General features: G+C 40.1%; 1 protein-coding gene across 2 annotated transcripts; it reads right to left on the reverse strand.

Annotated features, from left to right (window-relative positions):
• Nucleotides 1-2,231: 2,231 nt before the first annotated feature.
• On the reverse strand, nt 2,232-16,917 carry LOC106601588 (progestin and adipoQ receptor family member 4). Of its 2 annotated transcripts, none has more exons than XM_014193899.2 (3): nt 15,757-16,917; nt 7,419-7,637; nt 2,232-3,538 (listed from the first exon to the last, which is right to left on the reverse strand). In XM_014193899.2, exons 1-3 carry the CDS (start codon nt 16,028-16,030, stop codon nt 3,105-3,107), a joined length of 927 nt encoding a protein of 308 aa, XP_014049374.1. In that variant the 5' UTR covers nt 16,031-16,917; the 3' UTR covers nt 2,232-3,104. The 2 variants fall into 2 exon arrangements, with proteins under 2 accessions (XP_014049374.1, XP_045571318.1); XM_045715362.1 differs by lacking the exon at nt 15,757-16,917 and adding an exon at nt 13,079-13,175.
• Nucleotides 16,918-19,278: the final 2,361 nt, after the last annotated feature.

Raw genomic sequence — 19,278 nt, forward strand, 5'->3', positions numbered from 1 at the left:
TGAATTCCAGGTTCCTACTTCTGCTTTCTTTCCTTTACATATATGTATAAAAAAGTATCAGCGTTATATACTGTTTGCACTGTATGTATATATAATCTACATACATACATGTATTTACATGGACTTTAAATAAGTTTCATTACTGGTATTCACTTTGATCCAAAGCCCTTTTGAAAATAAATAAACAGTGCAGTTTATTTGATATAGTTGTATTGCCTCTGTTGTAGTCCCTCATATTCCTGTATTAGTATATACTGTATGTAGTATGTTCCTCTCTTAACACTCATGGTCCACTGCCCTGACAGCATGTAAAGTTCTTAGCTGGAGTGACTGACGCATGACGTGTCATATGTTACAATGCACAAGCATTTGGCTAATACTAAGTTAAAGTCCTCGTATGAGACAATGAGTTTATGTTTGAGAGCTACTAACATGCATTAATAATCAGTTTCATTCAGTGCACTGTAATACAATTTCAGCGTATGACGATACAAGGGGCCATGGCTGTAATGTACTCACCATGACAGGGGTGGTTTCATAAGGGGGCTGAGAAACAGTTTAACACTAGTCAGGGTCGGGTTGCAGTCTGAGGCCTGTGTGGGAGAGGCTGGGACATTCTCCCTCACCCCTGACTCAATGTGAGCAAAGCATGTGCTACAACGGAGGCCCTCGACACATCATTTGGCAACTTGTGAGTGAAGTGGAAATTAGTGTGGTTATGTGTGAGTGTGTGCACCAGGTTACAAAAGTGCAATGTTACATAGAAACATGCAAACTTAACTAGTCCATGGGACGACTAGGTAAAAGGTCCCTCAGAACAAAGCAGATTAAAAAAACTAAACGCTTGGTCTCAACCTTCCACATACAGTCAATCTTTGAACAAAATCTATAAAACACAAAAGTAATCAAAAAAGTAAACATTGTACTGTTCCTCAGAGCATAAACTCAAATGCCAGTGCAGAAACTAGTGCCAACAATTTTTACTTTAAAACTGAGTAACCAGAAATAGTTTGCTCAGGGTTACTGGTTGTGAAAATGGTGAGAGGGTTAGGGGTTCATTCATGCTTGGTTGCAGTTGTCTAATGAAATACTATATGGCACCGGTCAGCTTGGTACTACAGTACTGTACCTCTCTAAGGGTAACAAAGTGCAAAGACTCAAACTGGGCTATGTTATGTAGTAATAATGTCCAGCTTTGGCATAGAATGCAGTGCATCATACCAAATCATTATCTGGCCTCGGACAGTTAAAAGCCTAGAATGTAGCCTAGCTGTCGGCCATTTCTACCCTCTCAGGGGAACCTACTGGTTTCTAGTAGTCAAATAATAATAGTGCATTCAAATTTAAAAAACCCTCATCACAAACGGTCTCTCTAATACTGTAGCGTAATAAACATTTGGCATCTTTTTGGTGGCAGAACTTCCCTTTTCAGTCAACAAGATCCATCCTGCACAGTCATGTAACTATTGTTCAGGTATTATAAAGAGAGACATCCGGTCTGTTTTAGGCATCTTCATTTAAGACGTTATGTGCCCTTTTCATTGACTACAGTATGTGCCAAACATGATTACAATAATCAACACCAAATCAAATTCCTTAGTTAAATGTGAGGAATTGTCACTTTAAATATAGATATTGATGAATAAATAAAAAGCACTGTCTCACAAGATTAAGGTCAACCAATAATAAAGAGTAACTTAATGTAACTCAACAATAGCAATTGTAAACGTGGATAATATGTCATGATTCCCTAATCAAAATGGCTGTATTTTCAATGGCACAACGCATCCAAGTTCAGTCTAGCATTTAGGCTATGTGGATTGCACTAAAAGGGAGGTAAACTTCAAACAAAATGAGCACTAACAAGCCAAGGAATGAACCCCTTCACCCTTCACCCATACCCAGTTACCCTTCACCCATACCCAGTTACCCATACCCTGTTACCCTTCACCCATACCCAGTTACCCATACCCTGTTACCCTTCACCCATACCCAGTTACCCATACCCTGTTACCCTTCACCCATACCCAGTTACCCATACCCTGTTACCCTTCACCCTTACCCAGTTACCCATACCCAGTTACCCATACCCAGTTACCCATACCCTGTTACCCATACCCTTCACCCATACCCAGTTACCCATACCCAGTTACCCATACCCAGTTACCCTTCACCCATACCCAGTTACCCATACCCAGTTACCCTTCACCCATACCCAGTTACCCATACCCTGTTACCCATACCCTTCACCCATACCCAGTTACCCATACCTGACCACAGAGAGACAGACAAAGTCAGAGAGAAGGGAGAAAGACAAACAAACATGGAAGAAATAATGAGAGGGAGAATATCCTCTCTAATACACAGTAACTCAAGTAGTTCCATAGGACTCTGTGACGGGTCTGGGAGTGCTTTGTGCATTACTTGTGCATTACTAGCATGTATGCATGCTACGCTGTGAGTGTGTGCGGTGTGTGTGTTTGTTCTAAAGTTTATATGCTATGTGCTGCATAGGTTGCAATAGAATGACATCTGAAAAATACTTCAGAAAGAATTAATGCATCATTGACGGATCCACTTTGATAAAAGCCATAGGTTGAAATGGTAATTGACACATGAGGATAAGAGAAAATCAACTATTGCTCAAGTGTAACTTCACTTGCATATCATGATTTTTTTTGTAGACATTTCTATGTGTATTTCTGATATCAAATCCTTAATCTCCTTTGTGTGTAATCTTGACAGATCCTCTGCAGTGTGTGTGTGTGTGTGTGTGTGTGTGTGTGTGTGTGTGTGTGTGTGTGTGTGTGTGGTTGACCAGTGAGCCAATATACAAATCCTTGTGTGTGTTCCCTAATATAAATAGCAACGCATGTATAATGGCAAGATGGACACAGATACAGTATGAACATTCTTGCTAGGTGCACATGTGTCAAAGCCTGCACCAATCCCTATTATGTAAAACACTTTATCTGGCCTTCCATGCACATCTTCATGAACACTTCCCATCTTCCCTTCCCAACCATTACCTATTGAAACAGCCCCCTCCCCCCAGAGGTCCTAAACCCTGTTCCCTGCTGGTCCTACTCCAGGCAGGGTGGGGCTCAGTCTGAGGGACAGTGGTGGCTGTTGATCCAGAGCAGGTCGTCCAGAACACCCCAGTGCAGGTAGAGGATGGAGCCCACCACCAGCACGTGCATGATCTGGTGGCTGTTGCACCAGTAGTCAAAGAGGCCCGGGCGGAAGCGCTCTGGGATGCGCGAGATGTTGATGATCCCGCCCAGTACAGCCAGCGCATCCATGGTGAGGAAGTGTTGCAGCGAGGTGGGGCTGCCGCCGCCCACGCCCACCCAGCGCAGCAGGAAGAAGGAGAAGCGGAACAGGGCCTGCCAGGCAAAGGAGCGCAGACGCCGCACGCTACTCCGCGCCGTGATGGCCGAGTAGATAGCGTAGCTGGACAGCAGGATGTAGACGAGCAGAGCCACTGTGCGGGTGAATGGGTAGCACAGCAGGGTGCTGTAGACGATGGGCAGCGCTCCTGAGGCAAACAACACACAAAGTCAGAGGCAGTTAGTCATTAAACTACACCACAACAAATATTCCCATCCCAGAGAATCATGCACACAAAGCTGCCATCAAGGCAAAGGGTGGCTACTTTGAAGAATATCAAATATAAAGTATATTTTGATTTGTTTAACTTCTTTGGGATGGGGGCAGTATTTTCATGGCCGGATGAAAAACATACCCAAATTAAACGGCCTACTACTCAGGCCCAGGAACTGGAATATGCATATTATTAGTAGATTTGGATAGAAAACACTCTGAAGTTTCTAAAACTGTTTGAATGATGTCTGTGAGTATAACAGAACTCATATGGCAGGCAAAAACCTGAGAAAAATCTAAGCAGGAAGTGAGAATTCTGGTGCTTGTAGTCCTTTCAAGTCATTGCCAATCGAACACACGGTGAGTTAGGGTTCATTTTGCACTTCCTAAGGCTTCCACTAGATGTCAACAGTCTTTAGGAAGTTGTTTGAAGCGTCTACGATGAACGGAGACCGAATGAGAAGGCTGGGAACTTGGTCACCAAGGGAATGACATCACTTCATTGGGGCGCGTTCACGAGGGTGGATCCTCCGTTCCAAAACATTTTTCAAGACACAGGAACCGTCCGGTTGAAATATTACTGAATCTTCACGTTCTAAAGGCCCTAAAGATTGATGTTTTACAACGTTTGACATGTTTGAACGAACGTAAATACAATTTTTTTTTAAACTTTTCGTCGCAACATTTTCAGTGCGCATATTTGGAGTAGCTGAACTGAACGCGCGAACAACAATAAGCTATTTGCACATAAATTATGGATTTTATCGAACAAAACAACATTTGTTGAGTACCTGGGATTCCTGGAAGTGCCTTCTGATGAAGATCATCAAAGGTAAGTGAATATTTCTAATACTATTTATTAATTTAGATGACTCCAACATGGCGGCTATCTGTATCGCTTAGTGTTTCCTTCTGAGCACAGTACTCAGATTATTGCAAAGTGTGATTTCCCAGTAAAGTTATTTTGAAATCTGGCAATGCGGTTGCATTCAGGAGATGTTAATCTATAATTCTTTGAATGACAGTTTAATATTTTATCAATGTTATGACGAGTATTTTTGTAGATTGTGGTGCTGATTCACCGGCAGTATTGGAGGCAAAATATTTTCTGAACGTCACGCGCCAATGTAAAATGCTGTTTTTATATATAAATATGAACTTTATCGAACAAAGAAATGCATGTATTGTGTAACATGATGTCCTAGGAGTGTCATCTGATGAAGATCGTCAAAGGTTAGTGCTGCATTTAGCTGTGTTTTGGGTATTTGTGATGCATGCTAGTTGCTTAGAAAATGGCTGTGTGGTTATTGTGTCTATGTACTCTCCTAACATAATCTAATGTTTTGCTTTCGCTGTAAAGCCTTTTGGAAATCGGACAACGTGGTTCGATTCAGGAGAAGTGTATTTATAAAATGGTGTAAAATAGTCCTGTGTTTGAGAACTTAGAATTATGACATTTTGTGGTTTTAAATCTGGCGCTCTGATTTTTCACTGGCTGTTGAATAGTGTGGGACGATTTCGTCCCACCTCCCCTAGAGAGGTTAACACTTTTTTGGTTACTACATGATTCCATATGTGTTATTTCATAGTTTTGATGTTTTCACTATTATTCTACAATGTAGAAAATAGTAAAAGAAAAGAAAAACCCTGGAATGACTGGTACTGTATATATACATTTACATTTACGTCATTTAGCAGACGCTCTTATCCAGAGCGACTTACAAATTGGTGCATTCACCTTATGATATCCAGTGGAACAACCACTTTACAATAGTACATCTATATCTTTTTTTTTTGGGGGGGGGGTTAGAAGGATTACTTAATCCTATCCCAGGTATTCCTTAAAGAGGTGGGGTTTCAGGTGTCTCCGGAAGGTGGTGATTAACTCCGCTGTCCTGGCGTCGTGAGGGAGCTTGTTCCACCATTGGGGTGCCAGAGCAGCGAACAGTTTTGACTGGGAAGTCATATAGATGACTTCCCTGTCAAAATAAAGGTTTAATAATAATAATACTTTATTTGGCACTTAATAACTTTTTAGTGACGGGGGCAGTATTCGGAAATTCAGATGAATGATGTGCCCAAATTAAACTGCCTACTACTCGGGCTCAGAACGTAGGATATGCATATTATTAATAGATTTCGATAGAAAACACTCTGAAGTTTCTAAAACGGTTTGAATGATGTCTGTGAGTATAACAGAACTCATATGGCAGGCAAAAACCTGAGAGAAAATCCAACTAGGAAGTGGTTTGTAGTTTTTCAAGACTGGGCCTATTCAGTATACAGTGACTTAGGGTTCATTTTGCACTTCCTAAGGCTTCCACTAGATGTCAACCGTCTTTAGAAAGTTGTTTGAGGCTTCTATGGTGAACAGAGAGCGAACAAAGGAAGTTGGAAGTTGTTGACTCAGGAGTGGACATGAGTTCATTGGCGCGCATTCACGTGAGAGTTAGCTGTGTTCCATTACATTTTTCAAGACATTGGAATCGTCCGGTTGGAATATTATTGAAGTTTTATGTTAAAAAGGCCCTAAAGATTGATGCTATACATCGTTTGACATGTTTCTACGAACGTAAATATAACTTTTTTGACTTTTCGTCGTGAAATTTTCTGCGCACTTCCTACATTTGGAGTAGCGTACTGAACGCACGAACAAAAAGGACATAAATGATGGACTTTATCGAACAAAACAACATTTATTGTGGACCTGGGATTCCTAGGAGTGCATTCTGATGAAGATTATCAAAAGGTAAGTGAATATTTATAATTCTATTTATGATTTTAGATGACTCCAAAATGGCGGGTATCTGTATTGCCTGCTGTTGTTTTCTGAGCGCTGTACTCAGATCATTGCAAAGTGTGCTTTCCCCGTGAAGCATTTTTTAAATCTGTCACAGCGGTTGCATTAAGGAGATGTTTATCTATAATTCTTTGAATAACAGTTTAATATTTTATCAACGTTTATGATGAGTATTTCTGTAAATGTGCTCATTCACCGGAAGTTTTCGGAGGAAAAGGATTTCTGAACATTACGGGCCAATGTAAAATGTGGTTTTTGGATATAAATATGAACTTTATCGAGCAAAACATACATGTATTGTATAACATGAAGTCCTATGAGTGCCATCTGATGAAGATCATCAAAGGTTAGTGCTTAATTTTAGCTGTATTTCTGGTTTTTGTGACGCCTGTCCTTGCTTGGAAAATGGCTGTGTGGCTTTTATTTTTTAGGCACTGTCCTAACATAATCTAATGTTTTGCTTTCGCCGTAAAGCCTTTTTGAAATCGGACAACGTGGTTGGGTTAAGGAGACGTGTATCTTTAAAATGGTGTAAAATAGTTGTATGTTTGAGAAATTAGAATTCTGAGATTTTTGCTGATTTGAATTTGCCGCCCTGCTATTTCACTGGCTGTGTCCCGCAGGTGGGACACTAGCGTCCCACATAGCCCATACTAGTTTAATAGGCACTTACTATAGTCATTTTTTTTATGAGATTGGAAAATGTTTTTATTTTTATTAGGTTATGCATGTACTCTTTATGACAAAGTGTGAAATCAAACTTTTTTTCCCCTACCAAGTTACACATCTTGAAAGGCACCAAATTGCTGGTACGACACACTGGCTATTGGATACTCAAGATGATTTGCATATATGTAAATTAAAAATGGATTGCACAAAAAGAGTGCGCCAGACAGTGTACACAGAAAACAAAAGGCCGGAAGAGAAAGAAAGGAGATAAAAAGGTAGAGAGAATGAAAGAAAGAATGAGAGAGTAGAGAGCTTTTAGTTGCTACCCAGAAGCCCCTCTGCTTACCCAGCGTGTTGATCATGCAGATGCCGCACATGTCGAGGGTGAGAAGGGTGTGGTAGACAGGCTCTCCTCCCTCGTGGTTCATGAAGAGGTGGTAGAGCACAGAGCCCAGCTGGGGGGACAGGCAGGCCAGGAAGTGGACCACACCCAGCCATGTCACACTGATCTGGGACCAGGGGAAGTTGAGCGGGATGAGGAACAGGAAGCAGAGCAGAGGGATACCTGTCAGGAAGGGGTGAAGAGGATAAACAGGGTCCGGTCAAATAGGCCTAAATCTTGCTGACAACTAGCACCAGATTTACCAATACAAAAAGCTTGCAGTTTTCACTACTGTACCGGATAGTTTATTTTCACCTGTTATTATATTCCAATGAAATGACAAAAAAATGTCAAATGTGTGATGAATTTCCAATCACATTAGCAATACGGCATAGCGCTACTGCATAGACACCTTTTTTTCACCTTCCACAAGCTCTTGTTCAGCTTCAGCAACAATTACTGCTGCACTACAGGGCAATTCCACAGTAACAGAATTACACAGTATGGCAAGAAAAAACAACTATGTACAATGACTACTTTGAACACCTTACACATCAGGGTTCTCCCCAGGATATTTAAACAAGGAGGTGCTGCAGAGTACAGCCAAGATTTTTGAACACCTGTAACTGCAATTTCCTGCAATCTAGAGCAAACAATGGCCTTATATGATAAAAAATGAAGTAATAAAATTGTTTTTTTAAATGGTTCGGTCCTACAGACAGTGAGTCATGTGGCAGGCAAACAGGCATCCAGTTACTGTTTGATTGAACGCTAGGATGACATAAGTGACTTTGAGCGTGGTACGATTGTCCAGTATCTCAGAAATGGCCGGCCTCCTGGGATTTTCATGCATGACAGTGTCTAGGGTTTACTGAGAACGGTGCGACAAACGAAAAGCATTCAGTCAGCGTAGCCCTGTGGGCGAAAACAGCTTGTTGATGAGAGAGGTCAAAAGGAGAATGTCAAGAATCGTGCAAGCTAACAGGCAGGCCACAAACAGGGAAATAACGGTGCAGTACAACAGCATCTCGGAACGCACAACTCGTCGGTCCTTGTCACGGAAGGGCTATTGCAGCAGGCGGCCACACCGGGTTCCACTCCTATCAGCTAAAAACAAGAAGAGGAGGTTCCAATGGGAACGTGATCACCAACACTGGACAACTGAGGAATGGAAAAACTTTTCCTGGTCCGACTAATCACGGTTGCTGTTATGTCATGCTGATGGCAGAGTCAGGATTTAGCCTAAGCTGCATGAGTCCATGGCTCCATCCTGCCTGCTGTCAACGGTACAGGCTGGTGGCGGTCGTGTAATGGTGTGGGGAATGTTTTCCTGGCACACGTTAAGTCCCTTGTTACCAATTGAGCCATGTTTGAACACCAACCACACCTTGTAGAATCCATGCCCTGAAGAGTTCAGGCTGTTCTGGAAGCAAGAGGGGGGTCTGACCCGGTACTAGATGGGTGTACCTAGTAAACTGGCCACTGAGTGTAAGTGTCTTCAGAAAGTATTCATACCCCTTGACTTATTCCACATTTTGTTGTTACAGACGTAATTCTAAATTGATTAAATAGATGTATTTTCTCACCCATCTGCACACAATACCCTATGACTACAACGTGAAAATGTATTTTTTCAAGATTTTTGCAAATTTATTGAAAATGAAATACAGAAATATCTAATTTACATAAGTATTCACACTCTTTTGCTTTGACACTCCAAATTGAGTTCAGGTTCATCCAATTTCCTTTGATCATCCTTGAGATGTCACTACAACTCGATTGGTAGCTCCACATGTTACCAATTCCATTTTTTGGACATGATTTAGAAAGAAACACACCTGTCTATATATGTCAGAGCTGAACCTATCCCATGAAGTCCAAGGAACTAGTACATCTCCAAGATTGTGATTAGGCATATATCTGGGGAAGGGTATAAAACAATTTGTAGTGTTCAAAGTTTCCAAGAGCACAGTGGTCTCCATCATTGGGAAATAAAAAAAATATGGAACTATCCAGACTCTACCTAGAGTTGGCCTTCTGACCAAACGGAACAACCGGGCAAGAAGGACCTTGGTCAGGGAGGTGACCAAGAACCCAATGAACACTGACAGAACTACAGAGTTCCTTGGCTGAGATGGGAAAACCTGCCAGAAGGACAACAGTCTTTACAGCACTTTAAGGGAAAGTGTCCAGACAGATGCCACTTCTGAGAAAAAGCCACGACAGCATGCCTGGAGTTTGCAAAAATGCACGTGAAAGACTGATAGCATAAAGCAAAATATTCTGTGGTCTGATGAGACACATTTTACTATTTGGTCTGAATGCAAAGCGCGATGTCTGGAGAAAACCAGGCACAGAACATCAACCGTCTAACAACATCCCTACTGTGCAGCATGGTGCTGGCAGCATGATACTATTGGCATGCTCTTCAACTGCAGGGATTGGGAGACTGATAGAGGGAACAATGAATGGAACCAAATACAGGCAAATCCTTGATGAGAACCTGCTTCAGAGTGCAAACGACCTTAGACTGGGGAGAAGATTTACGTTCCAACAGGACAATGACCTCAAACATACAGCCAAAGCAACGCTGGAATGCTTTAATCCTATTGAAAATCTGTGGAAAGACTAAGATTGCTGTTCACCGCCACTCCCCATCTAACTTAACAGAACTTGAGAAGAAAAAAAAAATTCAGATGTGCAAAGCTGATACAGACATACCCAAGACGACTCAAAACTGTAATCACTGCCAAAGGTGCTTCTGCAAAGTATTGACTCATGGGTGTGAATACTTATTTAAATGAGATATTTCTGCATTTAATTTTCAATACATTTTCAAAAATGTTTAAAACGTTTCACTTTGTCATTATGGGGTATTGTGTGTAGATGGGTGTCACGGTTGTCGTTGGTAATGGAGGACCAAAACGGAGCAGGTATGTGTACGCTCATCTTGACATTTATTAACTCAGAATGAACACACCAAAACAACAAAACGAAACGAACTTACGAACAACGAAACAGTCTTGAAAGGCTCACTCGGCAAAACAAGAAACAATCTCCCACAAATACACAGACAAACACACCCAACTAATATAGGACTTCCAATCAAAGGCAACACCACACAGCTGCCTTCAATTGGAAGTCCACCCCAATTAACTCAACATAGAAACAGATTACCTAGACTAAACATAGAATTACATAAACAAGGAACAGTGCCCAAAAACCCCGGAATACATAAATCAAATGCCCTTTTTAGAAAAACCACCACCCCAAACCACATAAACCAAATACCCTCTGCCACGTCCTGACCAAACTACAATAACAATTAATCCTTATACTGGCCAGGACGTGACAATGGGTGAGAGAATTTGTTCTTAACTGACTTGCCAAGAAAAATAAAGGTTGAATAAAAAATAAAGGTTACTCATTAAAAGAGTGTGGATCTCGGTTACATTTCACCCACCTTTGACCTCATACTCACGGCACCAATATAACTGACTGGGTTTGAACTCAGGCCTACTATAGAACAACACTTTCTGTGGCAAACAAAAGCATAAGAATCTGTAACAAAAACAAAAGCGGTAAAGTCAAGGGGTATGAATACTTTCTGAAGGCTGTTTTTTTTCTTCTTCTCTTATGGTCTTTGGGAGATCCCTGCACAGTAAATACAATTAAAACATTTACTGGAAAAACAGTGCAGATGCAAAGACCACAGTTCTTTCCTGTGAAAAATCGCAGCGTAATTCCGTTACCAAGGAATTGCCCTTAAACTAAAGAAGTGTTGTAGGTTGCTTCACTTAGGCTATTGGAATGTGCTTGGTGAGCAAAATCAGGTCCTTGAAATTTGATACACACATATCACTCTCCTCCACATCCTGCCTTCTTCCCCATCTTTCGCTCACTCTGCTTTTCCGAATGTAAAATCATTTGTCCTGACCAGGTGATACAGCCAATGCAATCCAACACCAGAGGAGGCTGGTGGGAGTAGTTATAGGAGGACAGGCTCATTGTATTGGCTGGAATGGTATAAATGGAGTCAAACATGATTTCCATGTTTGATAGGTTCCATTTATTCTTTTCCAGCCATTACAATGAGCCTGTCCTCCTATAGCTCCTCCCACCAGCCTCCTGTCTAACATCTATTTTGAGTGTGATTTCTTCTGCACCCTCCCTCCATACCCCGCTCAGCACTACTGAACAGTACAACTGGACAGGCTCTATAAGGCTGCGTTTACACAGGCAACCCAATTCTGGGGGTTTTCCATTAATTGGTCGTTTGACCAATCACATTAGATATTTTTCAGAGCTTATCTGATTGGCCAAAAAAACAATTAGTGTAAAAAATATAATTGGATTGCCTGTGTAAACACAGCCTAATCGGTCCAAAGTATGATTGCTACTCTTTAGACAGGAGTTGCGTGTTTCTATCCAAAAGTATTCCAGCTGTTGAACATATTGTGCAAATGTAACATGTAGACTCCATTTGTGTGATCTTATTTGGTTTTCAGGTGCCATATATTACAAAAAATGGGACCTGTGTGACTTCACCAACTTTATATATATATAAATATATACCATTTAGCAGACGCTTTTACCCAATGAGACCCAATGAGTCATACATCCGTATTTATGTAGCCTATTTTCTGAATGCTATTATGCTGCAAGAATATTGCAATAACCTTTTTCTCTGAATGACAAACCTTTTTCTCTGAATGACAAACCTTTTTCTCTAAATGACAAACCTTTTTCTCTGAATGACAAACCTTTTTCTCTAAATGACAAACCTTTTTCTCTGAATGACAAACCTTTTTCTCTAAATGACAAACCTTTTTCTCTGAATGACAAACCTTTTTCTCTGAATGACAAACCTTTTTCTCTGAATGACAAACCTTTTTCTCTAAATGACAAACCTTTTTCTCTGAATGACAAACCTTTTTCTCTGAATGACAAACCCTTTTCTCTGAATGACAAACCTTTTTCTCTGAATGACAAACCTTTTTCTCTAAATGACAAACCTTTTTCTCTGAATGACAAACCTTTTTCTCTGAATGACAAACCTTTTTCTCTAAATGACAAACCTTTTTCTCTAAATGACAAACCTTTTTCTCTGAATGACAAACCTTTTTCTCTAAATGACAAACCTTTTTCTCTGAATGACAAACCTTTTTCTCTAAATGACAAACCTTTTTCTCTAAATGACAAACCTTTTTCTCTGAATGACAAACCTTTTTCTCTGAATGACAAACCTTTTTCTCTGAATGACAAACCTTTTTCTCTAAATGACAAACCTTTTTCTCTCAATGACAAACCTTTATCTCTAAATGACAAACCTTTTTCTCTGAATGACAAACCTTTTTCTCTGAACATCCTTTTTCTTTTAATTACTTTTCTCTGAATGACAATTGCATAGTAAGGGAGAGGCTAAGCTGCCTGCCAATCAATCAATCATTCCTGGTCTTAATAAAGGATTCCTCTTCCTTTCAGGCATAAATTCCCCCCTGACCTGGTGATCACTAATCCTGTCTGTTTTAATGACTGTTGGCAGGGTGTGCTGTAAGTAAAATGGAAGGAGTTGGCTGACACTAAAACTCAACACTCCATTGGTACACGAGCATCCTTTATACCGTAGCAAGTTGACTTCACTTGAGGTCATCAAGAATCCTATGCTAGAGACCATGGTTTCATATGCAATCTTGGTCACTTCAATCTGAAAATGAAGAGGATTTTTAGAGACACAGACAGCCTTCTCCTTCTCTGCCCAACACATATACTGAAATTATAAGAGTATGTGGGCAAATTCATTGTGATTATCTATAACTTGTTACCATACTTTCTGACATAATTACCACGTTATTACCAGTTTATTCTGTGCTGTAATGTACTACCAGGTGCAACCAAAACTTTACATAAAGCTTATTATATTAGTCATCAGCTGCTGATGAGATTTGTCTTTGGTTTTGCCTATGGCAACTTACTGTGATTCAACTAACTACAATAGCAAGCTGCTTGCTAGTTAGCTAGCCAGCTAACCCTTTCCATGGCTGCTGTCACTGGTCACAGTACGGAGCGACTTCAGTGCCAACAGAAACTGTATTTGAATTCAACATTTTTTTATTTGTAATGCACAAATTGAATAATTGAATAAATAAATTGAACTTGTATTTCATGATTGAAAACTGAATTGAATTAATAGTTTTAAAGTTTAATTTCAATTGAATTAAATACATTTTCAAATTCAGTTCTCTAAATTCAGATTCAAAACCAGAGGCAACATCCTGGTACTTTGTCAGCAAGGAATGGTAGAAGTTAACAGATAGAATCAAACGTTCTACAGGTTGAACAGGGTTCCGGCGGTTTCTGAAGCCAATGTGGCATGTTTAATTTATTTTCTTCCGATTAATTTGTCTCTAAAATGTGTACCATTTTGGCTATAAGCTATTATGACCCCATTCCTGAATGGGCCTCTCTAAGACTCTTGAATATTGTCGTGCCTTCTGTTCCCCTCTATGATGCACACAGGACACGTAAGAGTGTGACAAAAATAAATGCAATTTGGCCCCCATAAGAATATAGTTGAATTGCCCTGTCATAGCCCTTCTGAGGATAGCTTTTCCACTCCCTATTTAATCTTGCTCTTGTGACTGACTGGGTTCGAACCAGGTCTCCAGCATGTCATAAGACTGTGTTAGCCCACTTAGCTAAATCCCATATGGATGAGTTCAGGAAGCTAACAAGTATTCAAGTCTCCAGCAAGGGCTCCTGAGTGGCGCAGGGGCCTAAGGCACTGCATCTCAGTGCAAGAGGCAACACTACAGTCTCTGGTTCAAATCCAGGCTGAATCACATCCGGCCGTGATTGGGAGTCCCATAGGGCGGCGCACAATTGGCCCAGTATTGCAGAAAATAGAATTTGTTCTTAACTGACTTGCCAAGTAAAATAAAGGTTGAATAAAAAATAAAGGTTACTCATTAAAAGAGTGTGGATCTCGGTTACATTTCACCCACCTTAGACCTCATACTCACGGCACCAATATAACTGACTGGGTTTGAACTCAGGCCTACTATAGAACAACACTTTCTGTGGCAAACAAATGCATAAGAATCTGTTTACCATATTTAATGAGAGCACAACAGCGGTGGTTTGGTGATCCATGCATGTGATGAACAACCTTGCCTGAGACCGGAAGACATGATTAGGTTCTAACCCAGGTCTCCTGTGTGCCAGACAATGCAACTTTTCAGGTCTCAGAGTATTCATCATGTAAGCATGGTCCACGAACCACCTGTTACACTTCACCCCCCTTTGACCTCCTCCTCGAAGAGACCCATCCAAGTCACAGAACCAATGCCTAGGCTTTAGCTCAGCAGGTTAACAAAGTCTTCACCCAGTCACTCACATTATAATGAGTACCCTTGCCGGAGACTTGAAACTAATATGTCTAACATGTCAAACTAACACATCTTCAGATCTCAGGCAAGGTTCTCATCACATAAGCATGGTCACAGAAACCACAACCATGTTCCAAGTTTTAGCTTTCAGCAAAGGGGTCATAATAGCTTATAGCCCAAAGAGTTCAAATGCCAAATTCATTGGAAGAAGATAAATTCAACATGACACATTGGCTTTAGAAAATGCCTGAAACCTGTTTAACACAGAGCGCACGGTTCTCCCCAATGTAAGTGGGGATGCTGCGCCACCTTGTTAAAATATCCTGGAGAGAACCCTGGAGAGTGTGATTCTATCTGTTATTTTCCACCATTCCTTGCTAGCAAAGTAACAGGATGATGTCTCTGGTTTTGAATCTGAATTTAAAGAACTGAATTTGAAAAGTGAATCTGAATGCATCTGAGAAGTTGAAAATAAGAAACTTTGCTAAACTTGAAATTATATTTTGTAAACTTAATACACAGACAATGAAAGCAATATATACAATATTGAAATGGAATATATAAATATTGGATTTCAATATTTAATGGAATTGAAATTGAATTTTAAAACTGAATGCAATATTCATTCAATTCAGTTTCAAATCATGAAATACAAGTGCAATTTATGAATTCAATAACTAAATTTGTGCATTACAAATTGAAAAATATAGAATTTAAATTCAATATCTTAATACAAAAATATTGAATTCAAATCGTTTCTGTTGGCACTGAAATCGCTCCATAGCAAAGCCTTCACCCAGGCAAGATCTGCACTGCTCTGTTGCTAGCTAGCTAGCAAACCCACTCATTTATTTCTAGAGAAATGTAGCTAGCCAGCCAGCAAGTTATCTTCATCCCAAAATATTTAAACTCACCATGTGTGTATATGTTTCCCAGTTCGTTGTGCATGTAAAAAAGGCTTCTTATACAGTCTTGGACAGAAGATATTGGTCGGTATCCAGTCAGGACGTATTTGTTGAATTGAAGATGAGGAGGTGAATTCGCCCAGTCTAATAGTCTGGGTCCATTTAAAAATGCCATAGCAACCAAAATAATTAAAACGACGCCGCCAAAAAAGTAAAATAATGACTGTACACCTATATACACATATAGTAGAATTATTGCGAATAAAAATTTATTAGACACCATTGATCAAATCTGGGGGGGTAGCTAGCTATAATGTGCTGCTAGCTACATAGCTAGCTAGCTCCCATAGCTACAATACTGTAGCGAGCTAGCGACAGAAAATATGTTCTTTCTTTTCAGCACCACTACCGGTGACAGCGTTTTTATCCCGCTGTTTGCTTTTAAAAACCGATACTTGTGTCAACCACAGGGGTTGACAAGGACGAGGCCAACCACATACATGGTGTAAGCCCGTGGTATACATTACATATTACATTTAATTGCCGACATAACACCCAACATCTGTCGGAGGTTAGCTAACACAATATAATTCATGGTAGCTGCTAGCTAGTTTCTCAATGTGTCGCTAGCTAGCGTACAACATTCCACGGCACATATCATTAGCCATAGTTAGTTAATCTGCACCGGTTCACAAGTCCAGTGGCTTTAGCTTAGCTACTTCCATCCATCACCTTGATACCACTGACTACAGAGGAATGGGTTTAGCGGTCAGATTTCCAATACAGGACTAACGTTAGCAGGTCATAACGTAAAAGCAGCTAAACGCTCGCGCACAATCATCTCTATTGTATTTACAAAAATATCCATATTCTGGTTACAGCTAACTAGCGGTAGCTAGTTTGTCACCGACCAACAACTACAGATGTAGTGCGATGGAACGCGTTAGCGTGCTACTGCTGTGATTTGGAGATTTCAAACAAATATGGATAAGGAAGATGTCAATCCGACACCAACAAATACAGATTTTCGTGTCCAGATCTTCTCTCGTATTGGTAACCCCATTTCCCATAAAGATTCCGTCCAAACTCTTGTTAAATGTGACTCGTTTGTTCACCGGCGTCGAGTCCCTCGCATCGGATGACTGATGCCCTGTACCGGACAGTGACGCTCTAATCCAATGTGGGTATAGAGCGGTACTGAAGAGAATTATTGCGGGGGACTGACACTGGGGTTTTATGAGAAAACAGCACAAGGGAGACAGGGATAAATACCTCACCAGTCACTGTCTGGTATTATTTTTGGAATAATGTTTAATAATGGATGCACCAATAATTAGGCTATCCTCTCTAGAATTTAGGAAACATGAAGAAGAAACAGTTATTTGTACATTAATCTTACATCTTCTATGTATTTTTCTAATTACTTTCACGTAGTTAACACATTTAGGCCTACAACAGCAAAGTTTATTTTAAAATACACAAAAATGCACATTGGATAAGAAGGTGAAAGGTTGACTGTGGTGCCAGTCAGGGTGGCGGGAGCCATGTCAATCAACCTGCCCTCGCAGCTTGCACGCTATATGTTCATCCTTCATTAGCCAATAGGAAAGCCTATAACATGAACACGCCATTACTAAACCAATTGGAGCGCAGAATTGTGTTCATGGGTGTGTTCATGTATTATATTATTATATGGGTACGTTTCTATCTGAATTGATTCTGTAGTTGTGAGAGAGGGCAAAGCAGAGAAAATATGTTGTCCCTATATTGTTGGAGGTATGCTTAATAATTCTAATTGACTGTATAGATTGTGATTCAATAAAAAAAACAAATTGTTTACCAAAAAGTAATAACTTAGTTACTAAGAGCATATGAATGTTTCTCTAAATATGAATCTAAAATATTGTTTCCACACTTTCTTTCTCTCGCTCTCTCTCAATTCAATTCAACGGTATTTATTGGCATGGGAAACATATGTTTACATTGCCAAAGTACGTGAAATAGATAAACAAAAGTGAAATAAACAATAAAAAGTGAACAGTAAATATTACACTCACAAGATCCAAAAAAGTTAAGACATTTCAAATGTCACATTATGTCTATAGACAGTGTTGTAACGATGTGCAAATAGTTAAAGTACAAAAGGGAAAATAAATAAATGTGGGTTGTATTTACAATAGTGTTTGTTCTTCACTGGATGCCCCTTTCTTTTGGCAACAGGTCACAAATCTTGCTGCTGTGACACACTGTGGTATTTCACCCAATAGATATGGGAGTTTATCAAAATTGGATTTGTTTTCAAATTCTTTGTGGGTCTGTGTAATCTGAGGACAATATATCTCTAATATGGTCATACATTTGGCAGGAGGGAAGGAAGTGCAGCTTAGTTTCCATCTCATTTTGTGAGGAGTGTGCACATAGCCTGTCTTTTCTTGAGAGCCAGGTCTGCCTACGGCGACCTTTCTCAATAGGAAGTCTATGCTCACTGAGTCTGTACAGAGTCAAAGCTTTCCTTAAATTTGGGTCAGTCACAGTGGTCAGTTATCCTGCCACTGTGTACTCTCTGTTTAGGGCCACAAAGCGTTCTAGTTTGCTCAGTTTTTTTGTTAATTCTTTCCAATGTGTCAAGTAATTATCTTTTTGTTTTCTGATGATTTGGTTGGGTCTAATTGTGTTACTGTCCTGGGGCTCTGTGGGGTCTGTTTGTGTTTGTGAACAGAGACCCAGAACCAGCTTGCTTAAGGGACTGTTTTCCAGGTTCATCTCTCTGTAGGTGATGGCTTTGTAATAGAAGGTTTGGAAATCGCTTCCTTTTAAGTGGTTGTAGAATTTAACGGCTCTTTCTGGATTTTGATAATTAGTGGGTATCGGCTTAATTCTGCTCTGCATGCATTATTTGGTGTTTTACGTTGTACACAGAGGATATTTTTGCACTCTCTCTCTTTCTTTTTCTCCCTCCCGCTCTTTCACTCCCTCTCTCTCTCTCTAGATGAGTATCATTTCATATCTAAACTTGAATAACATTATGAGTCTCCCAGTCGGCCAGTCTCAACATTTCAATAGTTGTCCTACGAGGTGACCCTATGGGTGTAACATGCCATAAATGTCAGTCTCTTTATATGAGAGACTTGATGCCATTGTATCTATTTTGATAGTTCTGATTGACACATCAAAATTAATCTTGGAGCTAAGACAGTGGAATCTCCCTCAAACATGGTTTAACTTCCTACTACATTTGGAAATGAGCAGCCTACATGGTAGCCCACTCTCTCAACTGAGAGTGGGCTGGTTAACATTATTCCTTCAAATTTTGTCTGATATGGGAACACTTTTTGAATTAAACTGAACAAAAATATAAATGCAACATGCAACAATTTCAAAGATTTTACTGAGTTACCATTCACATAACGAAATCAGTTAATTGAAATAAATTGATTAGGCCCTAATCTATGGATTTCACATAGGAATACAGCTATGCATCTGTTGGTCACAGGTATCTTTAAAAAAAAAGGTAAGGGCGTGGATCAGAAA

The sequence above is a fragment of the Salmo salar genome, chromosome ssa03 (genome assembly GCF_905237065.1).
Source record: "Salmo salar chromosome ssa03, Ssal_v3.1, whole genome shotgun sequence".
Lineage (NCBI taxonomy): Eukaryota > Metazoa > Chordata > Actinopteri > Salmoniformes > Salmonidae > Salmo > Salmo salar.

Excerpts from the sequence above, each read along its gene's own strand:
- LOC106601588 (XM_014193899.2), bottom strand. The coding sequence starts at position 16,030 with ATGGTGTCTAATAAATTTTTATTCGCAATAATTCTACTATATGTGTAT. Across the intron at positions 7,638-15,756 it reads GGGAAACATATACACACATG|GTATCCCTCTGCTCTGCTTC; the intron begins GTGAGTTTAAAT and ends CCTTCCTGACAG. Across the intron at positions 3,539-7,418 it reads CTGCATGATCAACACGCTGG|GAGCGCTGCCCATCGTCTAC; the intron begins GTAAGCAGAGGG and ends TGTTTGCCTCAG.